Raw genomic sequence first — 22,137 nt, forward strand, 5'->3', positions numbered from 1 at the left:
ACAGGCAGGACCGCAAGCAGAGAATGATTTCTTAGCAATGGTTGTGGAGCCTTAGCAAGGAAGATCAGTCAGAGACAGGCCCGAGGGAAATGATGGACTGTGACTTTAAGTGGCCTACTTAAAGTGTGTTTACCTTGCAAAAGTAACTGAATAGTTTTGCACATGTGCTCCTGTTTCCCCTTCTCTATCCTGTGGAGAGGGTGCAGTTTTGAAGTGTGATGCAGTCCCAGGTTAATAATGACCATGGCAGCAAATGAAGATGGGAGATACTTGAATGTAATTAGTGAAAGAATATTACGAGTGTGGAAGCACAATGTTCTGCTTCAGACAAGGTCTGTGTGTGGGGCAAGGGGTGGGAGATGAGAGATAATGTTTCCAGGGCACATATGTCAACTTGACCATACTTTGGATTTGCCCCGGTTTATATCCTATACAGCGAGAAGCTGCAAAGAAAAAGCCCAGCTCAAGAAACTGCTAAGACAGTGGGCATTGCATGGACTTAGCACTAAATCAAAGTTTAGCATTAAGATGAGACATAGAAGGGAATAATGTAAAAGCTTTCATTTATGTTTTGGACTGGATGACATAGCAAACTGGCCAAACCCAGACCAACTGTTGCTATTCTTAACTATGGTTTGCTGTAACAAGCCAACTTCAAGTCACAATTTAAGAAGCTGACTTCTTAATACAATTTAGTGTTGGGATATAATGCTATAGTGTGATTAGTCTTAAGTGGAAGCTGCTGATCTCCTTCTTGCTGATTCACAATAGTGAGAGAGCATGCAAGCCCAAGGCTGACTGCCTTTGTAACACTAAAGCATAGCATGATGTCCAAATCAAGCCACTGTAGTTTAAAAAAAGAAAAGAAAAGGTGTAATGCTATTTAAATATTTCTAGATGGATAAGTCAATACAGTATCTTTTATTTACTTACAAGAAATTTTTTTTAAAAACTGTAAAGCCATGCATAACATGAAAAATCCTAAGCACTTGTAACACATTACAAGTGTTCACTTGTAATGCACAGAAATTTTAAAATCGGTATTCCTGAACCCATGAGCTAATGCAGGGACTATTGTCTAGCTAGAGTGACAACTGTAGCTTGGTTTTCTACATCCCTCAAAAGTGTAGTGTTGCTCTTTTAATGAACTGTTTCAAATAATTTTGTTCTTCAAATAAAAGTACACCTTTGAGATCATAGATTTTCAATTAATTAGAAAAAAGGATGTCTCTAGCTGATTTTTATTTCCTATTTTAGATATATCCATCCATGTGAAATCTGTGGAAGGATTTTTAACAGCATAGGGAATTTAGAACGGCATAAACTTATTCATACAGGTAGACTCATTTTATTACTGTTCTTTTAATAACAAATATTTTCTTGTGCTGTTTTTTTAATTTTGTAATTGAATCCTATTTGTCGGGAACATAGATTGTGATGGGTTAATTCTGTGCTGAGAAAACTCTGCACTAAAAATTGCCCCCCAAATAGCTTTTTTCTTTTGAGGGTGGGGAGATGGGGGGGGGATGATTCATTAGCATACAGAAAGTGTCCGTCATTACATTAGCTGCAGCTCATGAAGTCTATAGAACCAATGCAATTTGCTGAGTATTGTACAGTCCATTGTGCTTTAGGTGCGTCTTCTCATATTCCCCTGGCCTTTCTATTTTGACTCTGTGCACTTGCTGTCTACCTGGCAAGGAGGAGTGATGAGCCTGCAAGTACTTATCATTGAAACACACAGCTCTGCCTTGCAGGTAGACAAGTCAAATGGGATGTTCTTTCTTGTTAGGAGAGGACATATTTCTCATTCAGTTCTGTAGCCTCAAGACTCAGTGCAATTCAGTGCATCTCTAATTTTGTAATTTGCCTCAGTCATTCTGATCATAGCTCCCCCCCCCCAATCTGTCTCTCGTCCCCTCTCCTTCTGCTTCCTTGTTGCCTCTTTGATTTGCATCTTCTTTCCACAACTCTTTTTACAGGTTCCTTTCCAGATTTTCCATGTATCTTTTCTCTGTTTCTATCTCGTTCCACATCAGTTCGTAAAACCCTTTTATTTTGAGAGTGGGAGGGACGACTGCCGAAAGGGTTGACTTCATTTTTACCTGCAGGCAAATCCTAACGTTCCCCACCCCAGTCCCCTTCAAATAACAATTTGTTTTATTTTATTTTTAAGGTGTGAAAAATCATGCCTGTGAACAGTGCGGTAAGTCATTTGCAAGGAAGGACATGCTGAAAGAGCACATGAGAGTCCATGATAATATCCGAGAATATCTGTGTGCGGAATGCGGCAAAGGTATGAAATGTCCCTTTTATATCCCTAAGTAAATGGTACGTGGTAAAAAAAAAAAATGGTTATTTCAGAATATGAATCTACCTTGATAATCAGAGTGATTCCTTACAAATGACTGGAATCATTCTTTTTACGTGTATAATGTACTGATCAGGAATCTGGGGTGCTTAATGTTTGTTTAAATTTTCATGAGAAGTTGCTCTGTCGCAAAGCACATCTCATTACTGAGTCTTCCATATGCGTGCCCGGCTGATGTGGTGCTGCAGGACTGTGGGTACTGTATTGGCTTTTTCTTCATTGGTTGTGAACATGCTTCATTAAGGATGTGAACACTATATTGAGCCAGACTTCAGGTAGAGGACATTGCCAGCTGTATGTGGAAATGCCAGAGAACAGAACCTGGGATATTTTCTGCACAAAGCTGACACTCACATATCAGGGATGTTATAACTGCACCTAAGATGTAGCAGGAAATTTACTCCTTATAGGAGTACTGGGTGTGGGTTCAAATCCCCACCCAGCTGTGAAATGTACTGGGCAAGTCACTGTCTCTTAACCTACGCTACCCTACAAGGTGGCTGTGTGGACTGAAAGGAGCTGTTCTGAATTTTGTAGAGGAAGCATAGGATACAAATGTAGTTATTAATAGCAATGACAGAATTGGCTATGAATAAGAGGCTTAAGAGTCTTTAAGACTTATTGCAGAGGAAGTCCCGTTGATTTTGTTGGATCTTGTTTCTAAGTGTTTCAGTTAATCAGTGAATAATTTAAAATATTTGCATCCCACCCCATTCTACATGCAGGATGGTTTTAAATTCCCACTTAAAACAAACACCTGTATCGATGCCGTCTTATTTAAAACACCTGTTACTTCCTGGTATTTGCATGCTTGCATTTTCTACAGCTGCTTGCTCTGCATGCCCCTTTCTGCTATAATACATGTTGTCTGGTTGGCACGATTCAGTGTGTAAACGTTCCTGCCTTGCAGCAGTGGGATTAAACAGGACAGCCTTTTGCCCTCTTGCCATTCTGTGGTGGCTTTCCGCTTCACTTGAATTCCAAGAGCTGCCTTAAACGTTGTGAATTACCTCTTAGGCTTTTCAAAGACAGCAGCTGAATGAATAGGATTCTTTAAATAAATAAACTGGCACGCACGTGCATGCTGAGCCTCACCATTCCCAATAAAGAGCTTTTCAGAGATCTTTCATTGCCCTTTTTCATGGGTCTCTTGAAGCTTTTGGGTGAATTGTTTCCTGAAATAGACCATGGTTCAGCCAACTGGTACAGTCTCTTCAAGTTTCCTTAGAGGTGGCCATTGGCTTGGAACATTCTCATGCAGAGTTTTTTCCTTTGCATGCCTCTCAAGCAGAGGGTGTTGAAAGGGCTTCCCCACCATGTTTAAACCTTGACTTTATCCATTACAGGCATGAAAACAAAACACGCCTTGCGGCACCACATGAAGCTTCACAAAGGGATAAAGGAGTACGAATGTATGGAGTGTCATCGGAAGTTTGCACAGAAAGTCAACATGCTGAAGCACTACAAAAGGCACACAGGTGAGCACCACGGAGAGGAGGAACTCCACAGCCCTTGCACAGGGCAAGATAAATTGCCTGAGAGTCAATGGGGCCTACAGACCTAGAATCATAGAATCATAGAATCATAGAGTTGGAATAGACCACAAGGGCCATCGAGTCCAACCCCCTGCCAAGCAGGAAACACCATCAGAGCACTCCTGACATATGGTTGTCAAGCCTCTGCTTAAAGACCTCCAAAGTTGGAGACCCCACCACACTCCTTGGCAGCAAATTCCACTGTCGAACAGCTCTTACTGTCAGGAAGTTCTTCCTAATGTTTAGGTGGAATCTTCTTTCTTGTAGTTTGCATCCATTGCTCCGTGTCCGCTTCTCTGGAGCAGCAGAAAACAACCTTTCTCCCTCCTCTATGTGACATCCTTTTATATATTTGAACATGGCTATCATATCACCCCTTAACCTCCTCTTCTCCAGGCTAAACATGCCCAGCTCCCTTAGCCGTTCCTCATAAGGCATCGTTTCCAGGCCTTTGACCATTTTGGTTGCCCTCCTCTGGACACGTTCCAGTTTGTCAGTGTCCTTCTTGAATTGTGGTGCCCAGAACTGGACACAGTACTCCAGGTGTGGTCTGACCAGAGCAGAATACAGTGGCACTATTACTTCCCTTGATCTAGATGCTATACTCCTATTGATGCAGCCCAGAATTGCATTGGCTTTTTTAGCTGCCGCGTCACACTGTTGGCTCATGTCAAGTTTGTGGTCAACCAAGACTCCTAGATCCTTTTCACATGTACTGCTCTCAAGCCAGGTGTCACCCATCTTGTATTTGTGCCTCTCATTTTTTTTGCCCAAGTGTAATACTTTACATTTCTCCCTGTTAAAATTCATCTTGTTTGTTTTTGCCCAGTTCTCTAATCTGTCAAGGTCGTTTTGAAGTGTGATCCTGTCCTCTGGGGTGTTAGCCACCCCTCCCAGTTTGGTGTCATCTGCAAATTTGATCAGGATGCCCTTGAGTCCATCATCCAAGTCGTTGATAAAGATGTTGAATAAGACCGGGCCCAAGACAGAACCCTGTGGCACCCCACTAGTCACTCTTCTCCAGGATGAAGAGGAACCATTGATGAGCACCCTTTGGGTTCAGTCAGTCAGCCAGTTACAAATCCACTGAGTGGTAGCATAGTCAAGACCGCATTTTACCAGCTTCTTTACAAGAATATCATGGGGCACCTTGTCAAATGCCTTGCTGAAATCAAGGTAGGCTACATCCACTGCGTTCCCTTCATCTACCAGGCTTGTAATTCTGTCAAAAAACGAGATCAGGTTAGTCTGACATGACTTATTTTTCAGAAATCCATGCTGACTATTGGTGATCACAGCATTCCTTTCTAGGTGCTCACAGACTGTTTGCTTAATGATCTGCTCCAGAATCTTCCCTGCTATTGATGTCAGACTGACTGGGCGGTAATTATTTGGGTCCTCTCTTTTCCCCTTTTTGAAAATAGGGACAACATTTGCCCTCCTCCAGTCTGCCGGGACTTCGCCTGTTCTCCAGGAATTCTCAAAGATGACTGCCAGTGGTTCTGAGATCACATCTGCCAGTTCTTTTAATACTCTTGGATGCAGTTCATCTGGCCCTGGAGACTTGAATACATCTAAACTAGCCAAATATTCTTGTACTATCTCCTTAGTTATTCTGGGCTGTGTTTCCTTTGCTGAATCATTTGCTCTAAATTCTTCAGGTCAGGCATTGTTTTCTTTATCGGAGAAGACTGAGGCAAAGAAGGCATTGAGGAGTTCAGCCCTTTCTGTGTCCCCTGTTTGCATTTCACCATCTTCTCCTCTGAGTGACCCCACTGTTTCTTTGTTCTTCCTTTTGCTACGAACATACCCATAAAAGCCTTTTTTGTTGCTTTTAACCTCTCTAGCAAGCCTGAGTTCATTCTGTGCTTTAGCTTTTCTGACTTTGTGTCTACACGTGCTGGCTATTTGTTTGAATTCCTCTTTAGTGGTTTCCCCCCTTTTCCATTTTTTGTACACATCCTTTTTTAATCTTAATTCAGTTAAAAGTTCTTTAGATAGCCACCCTGGCTTCTTTAGGCACCTTCCATGTTTCCGTCTCAATGGTATTGCCTGAAGTTGTGCTTTTACTATCTCCCTCTTAACAAACTCCCAGCCATCATGAACTCCCTTTCCTTTTAGTATTGCTGTCCATGGGATCTCACCCAGCACTTCCCTAAGTTTTATGAAGTCGGCTTTCTTAAAGTCAAGAAATTGAGTCCTAGTATGCTTGGCTGCTCCTTTCCGCTGTATAGTAAACTTCAGAAGAGCATGATCACTCGCGCCTAATGATCCTTCCACATCTACCCCACTAACCAAGTCATCAACATTGGTTAGGACCAGATCTAAAACGGCTGTTCCTCTTGTTGCTTCTCCCACTTTCTGGACAATGAAGTTGTCTGCAAGGCCAGTGAGGAATCTGTTTGACCTTATGCTCTTGGCTGAGTTTGACGTCCAACAAATATCCGGGTAATTGAAGTCCCCCATTACTACTATCTCCCTTCCTTTTGCATGCTTGGCCATCTGTTCCAGGAAGGCATCATCTATGTCCTCCGTTTGGCTTGGGGATCTATAGTAAACTCCCACAATGAGGTCTCTGTTATTCTTATCTCCCTTAATTTTGACCCAAATGCTCTCACTTTGGCTTTGAGGTTCTAAATCTTGGATCTCTTCACAGGTATACACATCCCTGACATATAACGCCACTCCTCCTCCTTTCTTGTCTGGTCTGTTTCTCTGAAATAGATTGTATCCCCCCATTATTACATTCCAATCGTGGGACTTATCCCACCAGGTTTCAGTGATGCCTATTATGTCATATTTAGTTTGCTGTACCAAGAGCTCAAGCTCATCTTGTTTATTTCCCATGCTTTGCGCATTAGTGTACAGACATTGAAGTCCATTAATCATTCCCCCGTGTCTCTTATTTAAGGATTTTTTCCTCCCACCACTAGGTCCGCGTGCTGTTTGCTCCATTTGGTCTATGACATTTGGATGATCATCTTCATTAATTGATAGACTCCTACCTTCAGGAGCACTGTCTCCCTCCCCCACATTAGTCAGTTTAAAGCCCTCCTGATGAGGTTTCTGAGATTTTTGGCAAAAACATTTCTCCCAACCGTTGTGAGGTGCAGCCCATCGCTTGCCAGAAGTCCATCTTCAAGAAACTGCAGTCCGTGATCTAAGAATCCAAACCGTTCCTGTTTACACCATTTGCGAAGCCAGCTGTTCACTTCCACTATTTCCCCCTCTCTCCCTGGGCCACGTCGTTCAACTGGGAGGACAGATGAGATGACAATTTGCGCATTTAGTTGCTTCAATTTCCTGCCGAGAGCCTCGTAGTCTCTTTTGATCTTCTGGAGGCTATTGCTTGCAGTGTCATTGGTTCCCACATGAACCAAGAGGAAGGGGTATTTGTCAGTGGGTTTTATGATTCCTTGCAGTCGTTCAGTTACATCTTGGATCTTAGCCCTGGGGAGACAGCACACTTCCCGAGACATCTTGTCAGGCCCACAGATCACTGCTTCTGTTCCCCTCAGTAGGGAATCCCCTATCACCACTACACGCCTCCTCTTGGGTTTGGTCGGGGTTCTTCCGTGAGCTGTCCGTTCCAAGGTCGCCTGCACATTCCCTGAGGACTGACTTTGCTGCTCGTCTTCATATACCTGATCGACTGTAATGAGGGAGAGATCCTCAAATGGAGTCTGCTCTTCATCTTCCATGCTAGGGGAGAGGACCTCAAAGCGATTGTGTATTTCTAAACAATCAGAGTGAACCCTGGGCCTCCTACTTCTTTGAGTCACATTTCTCCATATATCTGGCTCCTGTGTTGGTGAACTATCCTCCTTCTCAGGGGAGTCCCCTGTCTCCTCCTTGGTGGGGACGGTGTGCTCTGTTGCTTCCAAGAAGAGCTCCAGCTCTCTAATTCTTTGGAGCGTAGCTACACGTTCCTCCAGTTGCTGGACTTTGTCTTTTAAAAGGGCAATCAACATGCAATTGCTGCACGTAAAGCTGCCTGCAACATTTGGCAAGATGGCAAACATTGCGCAGGAATCGCAGGCGACTGCAGCTGTTCCCTCCCCTTCCATCTTGAGATCGTGTCGTTGGGGGTGGCTACAGAGGTCCTCCATCATAAAAAGCTTGAAGACAGGACAAATAACTTCCCCCACAAAAAAACCCTAGGTCTCCCCCAACAAACGTTTGAGACTAGCTCCCCTAAATCTAAAAGATGGGTATAACTGCGCGCGCCGCTAGGCGCGCGCCGCTGCCCTGCAAACTCTGATAAGCTCCTCCCACAGCTAATCCCCTGCCTCAACAGAAACCCTGCCCCCTCTGACCTTTACACAGGGAAAACAGCTAATCAGCCACAAAGAAACACACACACACACACACAAGAAAACCCTTTTTGCTCCTTCTTCAGCTGCTGCCTTGCAAACTCTGATAAGCTCCTCCCACAGCTAATCCCCTGCCTCAACAGAAACCCTGCCCCCTCTGACCTTTACACAGGGAAAACAGCTAATCAGCCACAAAGAAACACACACACACACAAGAAAACCCTTTTTGCTCCTTCTTCAGCTGCTGCCTTGCAAACTCTGATAAGCTCCTCCCACAGCTAATCCCCTGCCTCAACAGAAACCCTGCCCCCTCTGACCTTTACACAGGGAAAACAGCTAATCAGCCACAAAGAAACACACACACACACACACAAGAAAACCCTTTTTGCTCCTTCTTCAGCTGCTGCCTTGCAAACTCTGATAAGCTCCTCCCACAGCTAATCCCCTGCCTCAACAGAAACCCTGCCCCCTCTGACCTTTACACAGGGAAAACAGCTAATCAGCCACAAAGAAACACACACACACAAGAAAACCCTTTTTGCTCCTTCTTCAGCTGCTGCCTTGCAAACTCTGCTCTGTAATACAGACCTGCTGCTCTGTAATACAGTACAGTGATGTCAGTTACTTCTTACAGCGCCAGTCTTATGCATGTGTCCCCAGGACTAAGTAGCTACAGCTGCATTTGAAGGATGTTGCTTGCTGCTAAAGAAGAGTGTGTCAGGTTGCAGTTTTACTTGCCCTAGACCCTTTATCAAATTTCCAGGTCTCTGTGGAGGGTGTGCAAATGTGTATTACAGGCACATATATAGATGTTGACTGAGGTTTATACCATTAGACCTTTTTAAAAAACAACAATACAAAATATACCCAGGTAATTTTGTCCATAGCTATTTATGGTTAATATAGCTAGGAAGCTAGAGGAAGATGCCTGCATTTTTGAAACATGAAGAGGGGGGAAACTCATGGTGCGACTATGTAGTCTTTTGTCAATAAATTCCATTTTGCTTATTTCTACTTTAAGGGCTCCTTGATTTCATGAATACAGTCGTGCCTTGGTTCTCACCTCTGTGCAAATGTTAAGAAGTTTGGGGAACCAGATGGAGCCCTGCATAAATGCCAGAGGGTTAATAAGTCCTGACCCCCTCCCCCAGCACTGCCTGGAATCTGCTCTCTATTTAGCATTTACTACACTGCTTAGCTTAGCAAACACCAGCATGACTTTGGGCCTAAAGGAACAATTAATTGGCCATTCCTTTTGTAGCACACAATTTCACATTTGCCATAAGGAACTGTGGGTAGTTATCATTTTGGTACTTAACCTAGTTTCTAATTAGCAGGAATCAAAGATTTCATGTGTGAGCTCTGTGGGAAGACGTTTAGCGAGAGGAATACAATGGAGACTCATAAGCTCATTCACACAGGTAATGTTTGGCTGGAACTCTATGCCACTGGTTCTAAAAGTACCTTTACAAAGATAAATGCTAAGACTCTAGGTCAGCTTTTCCCAAACTTGGGTCCCCAGCTGTTTTGGGACTACAGTTTCTATCATCCCTCACCACTGGTCCTGCTAGCTAGGGATGATGGGAGCTGTAGTCTAGAAACAGCAGAAGACCCAAGTTTGGGAAACCCTGCTCTAGATTTTGCACTTACAGTGTGCCCCCAGTGGCATGCAGAATACATGGCTCTGAATCTAACCTCTCTTTTAGAAGGCTGAAAAATAAAAAAATAAAAATTAAGGTAGTTTGGTTACTATACTGTAAAAAACGTACCTATAATTATATATTTCCCTTGAAGCACTAACAGCTGCCTGACATATCCATTAGTCTCATATCCATATTAGTCTGTTGCAGCAAAAACACTGGAGTCGCTTAGCTCCTTTCACAAATCTATTATCTAATTATTGTGCACTAAAGTTGACTTCATCAGGTGCATTGAGCACTATCCTAACTTGGCAGTTATGAATACACATGTGCAGCAGATGTTTGGTGCTGAGGTCAGAGGGAAGTGCAGTGAAAAAGAACACACTAAGCTGTCCCATTAAACAAATGTGTGCAAAATCATTCCAATGACCATTCACAAAGCAGTGTGGATGATGCAGTGCAAAACATTCAGGCGTTGGTAATTTGACTTACACCTGTAGCAGAATTTTTAAAAACCTGTTATCTTGATTCGGGCCTCACCTTATAAGAATTGAACTTTCTGATACCTCGTAATTCAGTGGCTTCACACTGCAGCTTCTCTGTGAAGCTTCCTTTGAACATGATTGTAACAGCCTGTGTTTGGTGCATTTCAGTTCCCTCTGATCTCATTGCTTACTATTCCGCCCTGCCCTGCCCTGCCCCCCAAAACCCATGTGTGCATAGATCTGCCAACTTGGGACAAGCCTTGATGGGGTGGTCTCTAGTCCATGAGAGTTTATGCCATAATAGACCTGTTAGTCTTGAAGGTGCCACAAGACTTCTTTTTGTTTCATCCGTATGACAGCAAATCTAAAAAAACTCTCATGTCAGCTATTTGACAGCATTCAGACTTTGAGGGAGAGCTGAGCCACGTTCCCTCATCTGCAGTAAACCACATTGGTTCAGTGCTGTCAGGTTTGCTAAGGTTAGTAATATCAGATCCTGTCAGCCCCTGATCTCAGAAGGCAAATGCAGCCTGATAGTTGTCCCCAGTCGCCCAGGTGTCACATTTCCATGCAATTCATCACTCTGCTTTAAATTCCAGTCCATCCTAATTAGTATGTAAGTGTCTCCCAATTATACAAATATAAAATACTTCCTCCAGGTTCCATACCATGTAGCTCTTTAAAAAATGGAAAACCTGTAGTTGAAATGTTGTAATATTAAGATGCCCTACCTGAAAATTAATGCTCAACTTCTTGTTTTACTTGCTACTACTAGTGGGAAAGCAATGGACTTGCTCAGTGTGTGATAAAAAGTACGTCACAGAGTACATGCTTCAGAAGCACATTCAGCTAACTCACGATAAGGTAGAAGCGCAGAGTTGTCAGCTCTGTGGGACGAAGGTTTCCACCAGAGCTTCAATGAGTCGTCACATGAGGCGAAAACATCCAGAGGTGAGTTTGATGACAGATTAAGAGTTCGTGATTTTTGCTGACTTCCTGGGGAGACGCATCCTTTACATGTTACCTTGCTCTGAATTTTTAATTTTTGTGCAGCTTTGTTGTGATGGCTGCCAACACTTGCTTTTCACATCTTAGGAATGTGAATTCTTAGTACAGCACACGCCGCTTATTATATCCACGGTTGAAGGACCCAAAAGGTAGCTAGCCTTATTTGAGCTGATAGAGTGACTAGCCAGATTTGAATGGGTGTATAAAATGTAATATAAAATATGCATACATATATGATATAAAACATAATATAAAACAAACCAATCTGCCTGTTACTTATAAGCGTAACTGTTCCTTATACACAATTGCAGGGTAATACTACTATAAATATGTTATTCCTTAATATAAATATTGTTTTCCAGGTGCTTTCAGTTAGAATTGATGACTTGGAGCAGCTCTCAGAAACCACAACTGTTGATGCTTCATCTATAGGAATTGTACAGGTAAAATGCAAGTGTAGCCTAATAGTAACTCTCTTGTTACCTTCAGTCCTTATTTGGACATTCAGAGTACCCATGTGCCAGCTCCACCCCCCAGTATCCCCACATGTGCCAGCTTCCTGCATTTACTGGGAAAGGTCTGAAGGGAGATTCCAAGCACATTCAGCTGAATGCACTCAGAAGCCTTCAGGAAAAGGTTCCCCACCCTTGGACTTAAGCCCACTTTATCAGGTGCATAAAATGTTGTCCTCAGTTGCCAGATACACATCAGTACAGAAGGGGAAAAGAAAAAGGGTGCTGGAAGGCTATGAAATGCAAGAGGTACAGCCTGACATTTCTGTATAAAGCTCAAATCTATACAAAATAAGTACACTGACCATTCACAACATCAGGAATAGCACAAATCTTCCTGCCTTTGCTGCACTAATAAACATGTGTAGCATGAAAGGAAACCAGAGTCTCTGTTGAGTCCTCGACAAATCAAATCAAACTTACTGATATTTTTTTTAATTCAGCAGTTTTGAACAGGAATTTCTCCTGATGTTGAAGTGTTGAATTCAGTGACATTGTGCTTTCATTGAAAACTCCCCTTACAGTCAGACCTAGCCCTGGAACCAGGAGAGTTACCGGAAGGCAAGCATATGAAGGCTCATAAACGTGGTCATAAACGAAAGCATAAGCCCGATGAAGAGGAAGAAACCCAAGTGCCTGAGGATTCTGCCTTCAGTGAATACACAGAAAAAGAAGTGGAATTCACAGGGAATGTGGGAGATGAGACCAATTCAGCTGTGCAGAGCATTCAGCAGGTGAGTGCCCTTTACCAAGGAATCGGGAGAAGGTGGGAATTACAACAAAAAGTGGCTTTATATCCTAGGAATATTATTTAAGGTATTTTAATGTATCGATGGATTTTTTTCAGTAGGTGAATTTTTGGAAAGCTCACCAGTATAATATGCAGGGGAGAGGAAGGAAGAGGTCCCTGGTGGCTGAAATCCCCTGGAAATTCATTATGCCTCTGTATGCAGAGTCAGTGTCAGTTGCTAAATTCATTTCTACGTGAGCTAATATTCGGTTGCGTTCTGGGGATGTCTGCTAAGGCACCAACTAGATCAAACATCTCTCATGGTGCAAACACTGATTACCTCATTGTTTTGGGAGAATAGACTTTGCCCCAACCACACTAGACCTTTCAATGCAACCACTTTCTTTCTTCAGTAGGAATGAATACAACCAGTAGCCTGGGAAATCCAGGGCCCTCTTCTTTGTTTTGTAGGGTTGCGATATGTCCGGGAATCGGACAGCATTTTGGTGTTTGGGGGGATTTTCGCGAAATCGGAAAAATGTCTGAGGAAACCCAGATGTATGGCAAGGGGGGTCATTTTGTGGTTTTTTTTAATCATTTTAAAATCCCCCAAAGCCCCAGAACTTATGGCAACTGTATTGTTTTGCCCTGCAGTCAGCATAGCCTTGCTCATCTCTTGGCCAGGTAACTATGACCAACTTAGCTTGATGGTGAGATAAAAGTGAAGTATTTTGTTCTGAAAAGTAATTTCAGTTTCAAAAGATACTAGAGATGAACTATTGCAATGGGAGGGGGATCAGAAATACCATTACCACATACCAGAGTTAAAGAAATCCAGATTTTTCTAATCTGTGAGAATTTTGCCCTCAATTTGGGGAACTCAACTGAAAGTATTGCCTGAATCTTCAGTAGTGGTGATCACCTTTGATGGAAATTAATTTAATAATAATAACAATAATATATTATTTATACCCCACCCACCTGGCTGGGTTTCCCCAGCCACTCTGGGCGGCTTCCAACAGGATATTAAAAATTCAATAAAATAATAATAATAATAATAATAATAATAATAATAATAATAATAATAATAAACATCAAAGATTAAGAACTTCTTTAAACAGGGCTGCCATCAGATGTCTTCTAAAAGTCAAATAGCTTTTTATTTCCTTGACATCTGATGGGAGGGTGTTCCACAGGGCGGACGCCACTATGTATGATCTAAATCCATGAAGTTTATCACTGTTTGCTTTCAACTCTGTAATATAACAACATATATAGTATGAGGGTTGGAAGGACCCTGCTACAGCCTTCCCCAACTTTGTGCCCTTCATATGTTTTGGACCACAGCACCCATCAGACGCGGCCACTGGCCATGCAGGCTGGGCTGATGAGAGCTGCAGTCCAAAGTATCTGGAGGCCACCAGCTTGCAGGGGAAAGCTATTCTTATTATAGTGGGGTAGGAGAACTGAAAATAATGACAATATATTTCACATCTTGCAACTATTGGTATCAGATACTACATGGGTAGTCCCAAAAACCCAGGACACAATTTTCCACAGCCGTCTAGCTGCTATGGTGGCTCATTTACTAGAATTAATGTATTTAGCATTAATTCTGGAAGGGTATACTCGATTCTGCCCAAACTAAGTCTCCTGGAGCTAGAAAAGGCCTGTTCTTGTGTTGCCAACCTCCAGACCTCCCATGGAGAAGACACATGAAGAAGTCCTCAGGTGCTGATCACCGAGTCTGGGTTGGTTTATATCAGACACATCCAACTCCCAAGAGACTGAGATCTACTCACAGTATAAAAAGAGTTGTCGAGCTTTTTTAAGGGAAGATTGATCAAAGTTGTTGAGCTTTTTTTGGGGGATGGGTGGCCAAAGTTATTGAACTTTTTGGGGGGAATCTAAAAAAAAAATTGATACCACAATCGACCGAGACCACCATGATCGACCGGTAGGTCGTGATCATCCTATTGGACATGCCTGCTTTATATGATACATGTGTTCCCATCATGCCATCGACAGGCAAAAAAGAGAGGCAGCAAAGTTGACTGTTCCTCACAGCATGCATTTCTAGTAAAAACAATCACTACAGATAACACTGAATTTCTCTTTTTTCAGGTGGTGGTGACTCTCGGAGACCCAAATGTCACAGCCCCTTCTAGCTCTGTTGGCCTGACCAATATTAGTGTTACCCCCATCACTACACCAGCTGGAACCCAGTTTACAAACTTGCAACCTGTGGCTGTGGGCCACCTGGCCACTCCCGAGCGCCAGTTGCAGCTAGACAACAATTCCATCCTCACCGTGACGTTCGATACAGTCACCGGTTCCGCCATGTTGCACGGCAACCGCCAAAATGATATCCAAATACAGTCGCAGCCTGAGCCGGCAAACCCCCAGTCAGTCGCCCATTTTATAAACCTGACTACTCTGGTGAACTCCATTGCTCCGTTAGGGAGCCAGATATCGGAACAGCATCCCTTAACCTGGAGGGCGGTGCCTCAGACGGATGCCCTTCAAACGCAGGCCCAGCCCCCGCAGCAGCAGCAGGCAGGGCAGCAACAGGTTCAAACAGAACAGCAGCAGCAGCAGATGTACAGCTACTAACTTATACTTGTAAGGAGACACCAAACTGTGAAGGGGCTTGTAGGAGCCCATGGGACACATACACCGCAGAATCGATTGCTGGAAACCAAACAGAGGTGGAGGAAAGAGCGTGTGCAATGAGGGCATGCTGATATCGGCCCAACAGCTTGAAAGGCAGAGGCCTTGAGAGTCGCGACCAACGCCAGCCCTACTCAAAATATGGGGTGAAATCAGCCGCTGGGAATAGCGAGAAGTCTGAGGTCTTGGGGGTTGTGGTACATTTGGCAAGGAGACAGGGAAATAAGAAATAGTAAATACAACAGCAGTATCTTCTAAAACCATACAGCAAGAGCGTTTAAGTCACACTGAGTTAGGTTGCGACCAACTTGACAGCGGGGTGTGAGGATGTAATTGAGCAAATAAGAAATGTTTCTGTTTTCCTCAGACCATTCCTGTATCTAATGGAACGTTTGGGAAGAATAAATGGGTGGGGATAGTCCGTGATGTGAAATGTGCCTCATTTCATGAATCATTTCCATGTTGGTGATGGAGAACTCACTTTACCAATAAGACAGCTTGGGTTGTAACCTGAGGGAAAAAATAGCCAGTCTGATGTTAGAGCAACATTTATGGTCTTCTGTTTAGTAAAATTAAAACTTGAATCAAGCTTGTTGTGGACTAAACACTTAATATGATAATAGAATTGTTTACAGAACTGCTTGTTGATTAAATATTACATTTAGCTAATAGATCTGAAAGCAGTTCTTCCCATTGAAACTGACTTTGCCAATTAGTCTTCTATCATGTCATAAATATTCGGGAGTCATTGTTCGATATTACCCTTTGCACTTTGCACTGTATTCTTAGTGGATATTTACAAATTAAGGGGCACTTTTTAAAGTGATCTCATGTATCTTTTCATTATTTTCTTCGTAATAACTGATACATGATTTTGCTTGGGGAAAATCTGAAATGCACAGCAACAAATTGCCTGGGTGCAAGTCATAATATAATACCGTTTGTAGGTTATGTTGACCACAAGGAGGCAGCCTAGACTAAAATTAATGAAAATCACTTGCTTTGATAACGTTAGGTAGTTATAGAGCTGTTGTATCATCTGTTCAGGCAGAAGAGGGCGTGTTTTGTTTTGCATCCGTATACAATGTATCTGCCATATCATGTGTTTAAATACAAATTCAATCTTCATCTTTTATGGAATGACTTAAAGAGCGTACCATCAGAAAATAAAGGAGGAGGAGCCCAGCAGTACACAAAGAAAAGAATGAATAAGCATTTCCTTTGCCTTTGTGAACAACTGTTCTAGCTAAACGATAAAGGAAAAATAAGATTTGACAATTGACTGATGATTTCCTCACAGTTCCATTTGCTCTCAACTGTGTGCCGTTATTTACAGAAACTTTTCTAACCTTCCAGTACACATCATAGGAACAAGTTGCATGTTAAGGTTGTGTACATATAGGACCTGTGAAAAAGATATTGCAGTTTGGAGTGCCCTTGGGTGCCAGCCAGTGATATTCTTTCCCAGGAGACTTCACTGCATACCCTTAAGTTTTCCATCCCACTGCCTGCCGACAGCATTCTGTGCCCTCTGCACATGCTCAGTTCTCACCAGGCTGTTTCTCAGACCCGCTTTTTATGTTGTACTTTTGGAAATCTTGGGGTTCCCCAAAGCCTGCTGATGCATGGATGGTGCCACTTTGGTCCTGGTTTCGGTCTCCAGCAGATGAGGCTGGGAATTTCCCCTGTCTGAGACCCTGGAGAGATCCCATTCAGTTTAGACATTATCGAGCTAGGAGGATCAATGGTGTGACTCAGTTAAAGGCAGCTGCCTGTCTTCCTGTGCTTTAGTTTGTAGCAGTACTGGGGAACCTGTGGCCTTCCAGATGATGTTGTACTACAACACCCATCTGCCCTGACAACTGCCCTGGCTGGCTGGGGGCTGATAGGAGTTAAACTGCAGCAGCATCTGGAGGGGCACTGCTGGTCTACGAGATTTCTAGTCAATATTGCAGTTCAGATGGTTGGCCAACCCCCTGCCTTCCATCTTCATTTCCTCCATTATTGGCTAGTGTGCAAAGTTGAAAGCTTCATAGACACAGCATGATACACAACAGTCTTGATTTGCTTGGGCTTCTGCCACTCTGCCTCCAGAAATTTGGGAGGGCGGGTGTTGCTCATCACAGGCCTCCAGATTTGTTTCATCTGTTGGGATCCTGGCTGACCCCTTATCACCACTGTCTCTCAGGAATATAGGCACAGCATGCCTTCCAGGTGATTGTGCCTTTTCTATCTTCCCTTGCCTGTTGGCCTGCTGACCATCTCATATTCTTGCTATCTCATTAGGTCATATGCTGTATGGTGTACATTAAATCAGAATAGCAACCTACAAATCAACAGCCACATGACACAATTGCAACACTTAGTATTTATTTAGCACATAGTACCATTAATAAGATCTCAGTAATGGTTACAACAATCCTATATGCTAAACTGGCATCATTTATCATATACAGATGTGCCTAAGGCCGTTTTGGAGATTCATGCCTGATTAGGGATTTGAATTGGGTAACAGATTCTTAACTACCATCTTAACTACTTGGAACCAAAGCATCATGCAAGCTGTGGTGTAGTGGTTAGAATGTTGGGCTAGGACCTGGGAGACTAGGGTTCAAATCCCTGCTCAGCCATGAAGCTCACTGGATGACCTTGGGCCAGTCACTTGCCTCTCAGCCTTACCTACTTCACAGGGTTCTCATGAGGATATAATGGGGAGGAGGAGAATGATGTATGCTGTCATGAGCTCCTTGGAAGAAATTTGGGATGTGAATGTAATAAAGAAATAATAAACAAATTCTTAGGAATGGGAAACTAAGGAAAGCAGTGTCTTCTCTCTGTATTAGTACAGACAACATTGCTTATAGCCACTTGATAATGATTTACTCCTAATCACCTGGTGGTATGAACCAGATAATGTGCTTATTCAAACAGTTGCGTGCGCGCTGTGGAAAGTTACAAACTGGTATATGATCAAGTATTTTAAGAGCTCCAAATCCACAGGTAATATCTTGATTAGGACAAAATGCCAAGCAAATTATGGTGATTTAGTTAGCCCTTGTAAAGGTATTACCTTACTATGACTATGAGATCCCCCCCCCCCCCAGTGGACCAGAACAGTTGCCTCCAGTAAGTACTCCCAGTTAGCTAAATGCTGCGGACCCCGCTTTTCCCCCCCGAAAACCAAGCCATGGACCGCCTACTTTTGAAAATTTTCGTATCTCTATGGTAGTTTTTGTTTGTTATGTAAATAGTGCCCCGACCCACCTGGGTGGGTTATGCAGACTCCCGGGGGTCCGTGGACCACCAGTTGGGAACAACTGCTTTAAAGAGTCATCAGAGAGATACAGGGGTCAGCAAACTTTTTCAGCAGGGGCTGGTCCACTGTCCCTCAGACCTTGTGGGGGGCCGGACTATATTTTGAACGGGGGTGGGGGATGAACGAATTCCTATGCCCCACAAATAACCCAGAGATGCATTTTAAATAAAAGGACACATTCTACTCATGTAAAAACATGCTGATTCCTGGACCGTCCATGGGCCAAATTTAGAAGGCACTTGGGCCAAATCTGGCCCCCAGACCTTAGTTTGCCTACCCATGAGAGAGAAACTCCTGGGCTGGTATCTAATGAAATAGTTCCATTAACACAATGGCTGCACAACAGGACCTCCCCCCCCCGCAACCCCCAACCCTGTGCCCTCCCCAAATCTGCTTTGGAGGGTTGAAGGAGCCCACAGAACAGATTTAAGTGGTACACAAGGAGTAGGAAAGGAGGTTGTGTTGCACAGCCAGATGCCTTTATGGCAACAGAACTACTTCTTTGGATACTGCCCCTTAGGTGCAAGAAAATACTCAAGATGTTTCCCCTGACAGATGCCTTTCCCAGCTTCCATGTACAATCCTGACATAGAGGTTTGTTTTGTTTTCGGAAATGGTTATCAGCAGATAGAAGTCTATGAACAAGGAACAATGAGTTAGATATATGCATAACATGACTAATAAAATACTATCTGTTCCAGCTTCTGCAAAAAAACATATAGAAGATAATACCAAGAGGGGCTAAAGTTTCACTGCCAAACAATGATATCTACGTATTGTGTTCTGTAGTTAGTCGTCTCGATAAGCACAGGTTCGAGATGGGTCATCAGAGAGGTGCAGGTCCTTTCCTGACCTCTGGCAACAGACCTCATGATTGCATCAAGAGGTAATGCAGTCACAAATCACTTCACTTTCCACTGTACTCCTTAAGCTTTCTCGTTCCCCCTCAAGGCCTTTTTCTGAGGCACCCTAATGCATACTGTGAACTGAGCTAACATTCTTTCCTCTCTTTTGATCTGCTTGCTCCTAGGGAGCCCACAAGTCAACATGTCCTTAATGTTACTTCACAAAAGGAGCCTTGTAAACACTTAATTATGGAGGCTCATTATTCCAAACTTCCAAGTATCATTGGGATAGTGGCCCACACAATTAGATATTCATACAGCTAAATGTCAGCTTTAATTTGCATTTAAATTTATTTTTTATTTTAAAATATGCAGCGCTACGACTTATTATCTGCCAAGTCTGCATATACACTACACTTTCATTTCAAGCTCTTCCTCTTTGAATAAGATATATATGGGGTCACCAAAAACCTGTAAGTGCTTAGGACCTCTAAAGGTCTTAATTTGGCCCTGATTCCTGCTGTTGCACTTCCAACAGTTTCAACTTGGAAGATAAACCTATGTCTGGGCTGTACATTGTGTAGAGTGAGCAGCTGCTGCAACTTTTAATATTGGTAAAGAAGACAGTGTTCCCCTTCTGTGTAGCTATTAAAATATATAGGAGTTCTCTCCTCTTTTTCATCTAGCTACCCTAGTTGAACTCCCTCCCAGCTTCAAGCTTTTAGAATTTCCACTGGTATTGCCCACACACATCCAAGCATATCTGAACTAAATGTGATGTCATTGTTTTCTTCCATTTTAACAAAATGTCCACCATACCACTCGATTTTAAGAAAGCCTCTAAGTGGCTTACAAATCACCAAAACAAAATATTAAAATTTTACTCCCCATTTGCACAGCAAGTATCACCCCATGTGTAGGTATCAAGGCTAACAATGAAAAAAGCCTGCTTGTGATCTCAGAGCCAGCTGCTTATGTGGAACTAATGAAGAAAATAGCTATATGCAGGAGAGCATGAGTCATGCAAGAAACATGCCGCTTTGTTGTTTTATGGCGTATGAAGTCAAGATCTGCTAATTTTAGCCCTAACCCTGCAAGTTTTAAAGAAGGTCCTGTCTGCATGAAGGAGGTGGAATCTAGCCCAATGAGTGATGATGATAAACTTGTGTCCATGTGTACTAATGCAAGTTAAAACTACTTACAGAACCAGAAGAAAGAATGGGAAACTTGCTCCCGGGGGCAAATATATCTTATCTTCACTCCCTCTCCTCCCTCTTCTGCTATTTTCCCATGCTATGCACGCAGATCTCAACATGCTCACATTTTTCCTGCGGGCATAAGCTTACTTTCGTGGTTATTTGAATGAGAAAAACGGGCTTAAAGAGACTGAAAATTTCCAGAAGCAAAACAGAAAAAAGAAAAAAAAGAAAAAGATGTGTAATGAGTGGGTTCCTGCTATGAGAATCTCTGTGTGGCGGAATCTCTTACTCTCTGGCATGTAATAAAGAAATATTTCTGGGCAGCAGATAGGCAGCCAAGAAACCAGCAAATGACTTCCTGAGACATTTCAGCATACTCAGAAAAGTGCAATCCTCTGATTGCTGAGAGTGTTCGTGGGGCCATAGGATAGTGTGGATCTCCCTGCTCTGCCTGCAAATAGCTGGTGTGCCAGAAAGAGATGGAGGGGGGCTTTGGGTCCAGCAGATCCAAATACAGGTACCTCCTTTCCACCTGACGTGCCCCCAGAATTGGCGGCGGGGGGAGAGGCCAATGTGCCAGCCTGGCATTCTTATTCTTTCTGCCATTGTAACTAAAGGGAGGTGAATGTGTGTAAGCCAAAGGAAAATCACAAATACTCTCAGTCCTGCTAGCATTGTTCTGCCCATGCCATGAAAAGGTGTCAGAGAAGCAGCCATGTTAGCTCAAAACAACAACAAATACTCTTGTGGCAGCTTAAAAACTTAACAGGCTCTTTGTATAAAGGAAAAGGTACCCCCAACCATTAGGTCCAGTCGTGGCCAACTTTGGGGTTGTGGCGCTCATCTCGCTTTATTGGCCGAGGGAGCTGGTGTACAGCTTCCGAGTCATGTGGCCAGCATGCCTAAGCCGCTTCTGGTGAACCAGAGCAGCACACGGAAATGCCGTTTACCTTCCCGCCGGAGCGGTACCTATTTACCGGTATCTACTTGCACTTTGACGTGCTTTCGAACTGCTAGGTTGGCAGGAGCAGGGACCGAGCAATGGGAGCTCACCCTGTTGCGGGGATTCAAACTGCCAACCTTCTGATTGGCAAGTCCTAGGCTCTGTGGTTTAACCCACAGCGCCACCTGTGTCCCTTGTATGAATGCATAGATGAATTTATAAGTGATTTATTGAACCCGCCCACCCACATATTTTTTTTTTTATAAAGGAGTTATAGTAGGTTGTTTTACTACACACTTGGTGAGAAGCAGGAGTACTGCAGAGTCCAAGGGCCCTTTAACAAGTGACAATTAAGAGAGTCTTTTAGGCCAGTGCTACTAGCATCAGAGGTTAGCATCAGGGCCACTCCAAGCTGATCCTGTGCATTAGGAAAGCCATTTCATGGAGTCTTACTTGGAAGTTGAATCTTAGCTCAGCGTGACAACAGAATAATGTCCCCTACCACACCTTGCCCTGGTCAGCATTGTGGGGTGCCTACAAAGGTAGAGGGGCCCCAGGCTCACCCCTGGA

General features: G+C 43.3%; 1 protein-coding gene across 2 annotated transcripts in view; it reads left to right on the plus strand.

The window, feature by feature from the left end:
- PRDM15 (PR/SET domain 15) overlaps positions 1-16,542 on the plus strand; it is a 43,191-nt gene extending 26,649 nt beyond the window's left edge. The window contains exons 17-24 of one of the 2 annotated variants that reach the window (XM_081198080.1): positions 1,258-1,337; positions 2,177-2,296; positions 3,718-3,849; positions 9,554-9,640; positions 11,120-11,295; positions 11,715-11,795; positions 12,389-12,598; positions 14,719-16,542. In XM_081198080.1, coding sequence (XP_081054206.1) covers positions 1,258-1,337; positions 2,177-2,296; positions 3,718-3,849; positions 9,554-9,640; positions 11,120-11,295; positions 11,715-11,795; positions 12,389-12,598; positions 14,719-15,207 — 1,375 coding nt within the window. In that variant the 3' untranslated portion in view covers positions 15,208-16,542. The remainder of the gene's footprint in view (positions 1-1,257; positions 1,338-2,176; positions 2,297-3,717; positions 3,850-9,553; positions 9,641-11,119; positions 11,296-11,714; positions 11,796-12,388; positions 12,599-14,718) is intronic. The other variant, XM_081198081.1, reaches the window with a different exon arrangement.
- Positions 16,543-22,137: the final 5,595 nt, after the last annotated feature.

Source organism: Podarcis bocagei (assembly GCF_964188305.1).
Source record: "Podarcis bocagei genome assembly, chromosome: 6".
Lineage (NCBI taxonomy): Eukaryota > Metazoa > Chordata > Lepidosauria > Squamata > Lacertidae > Podarcis > Podarcis bocagei.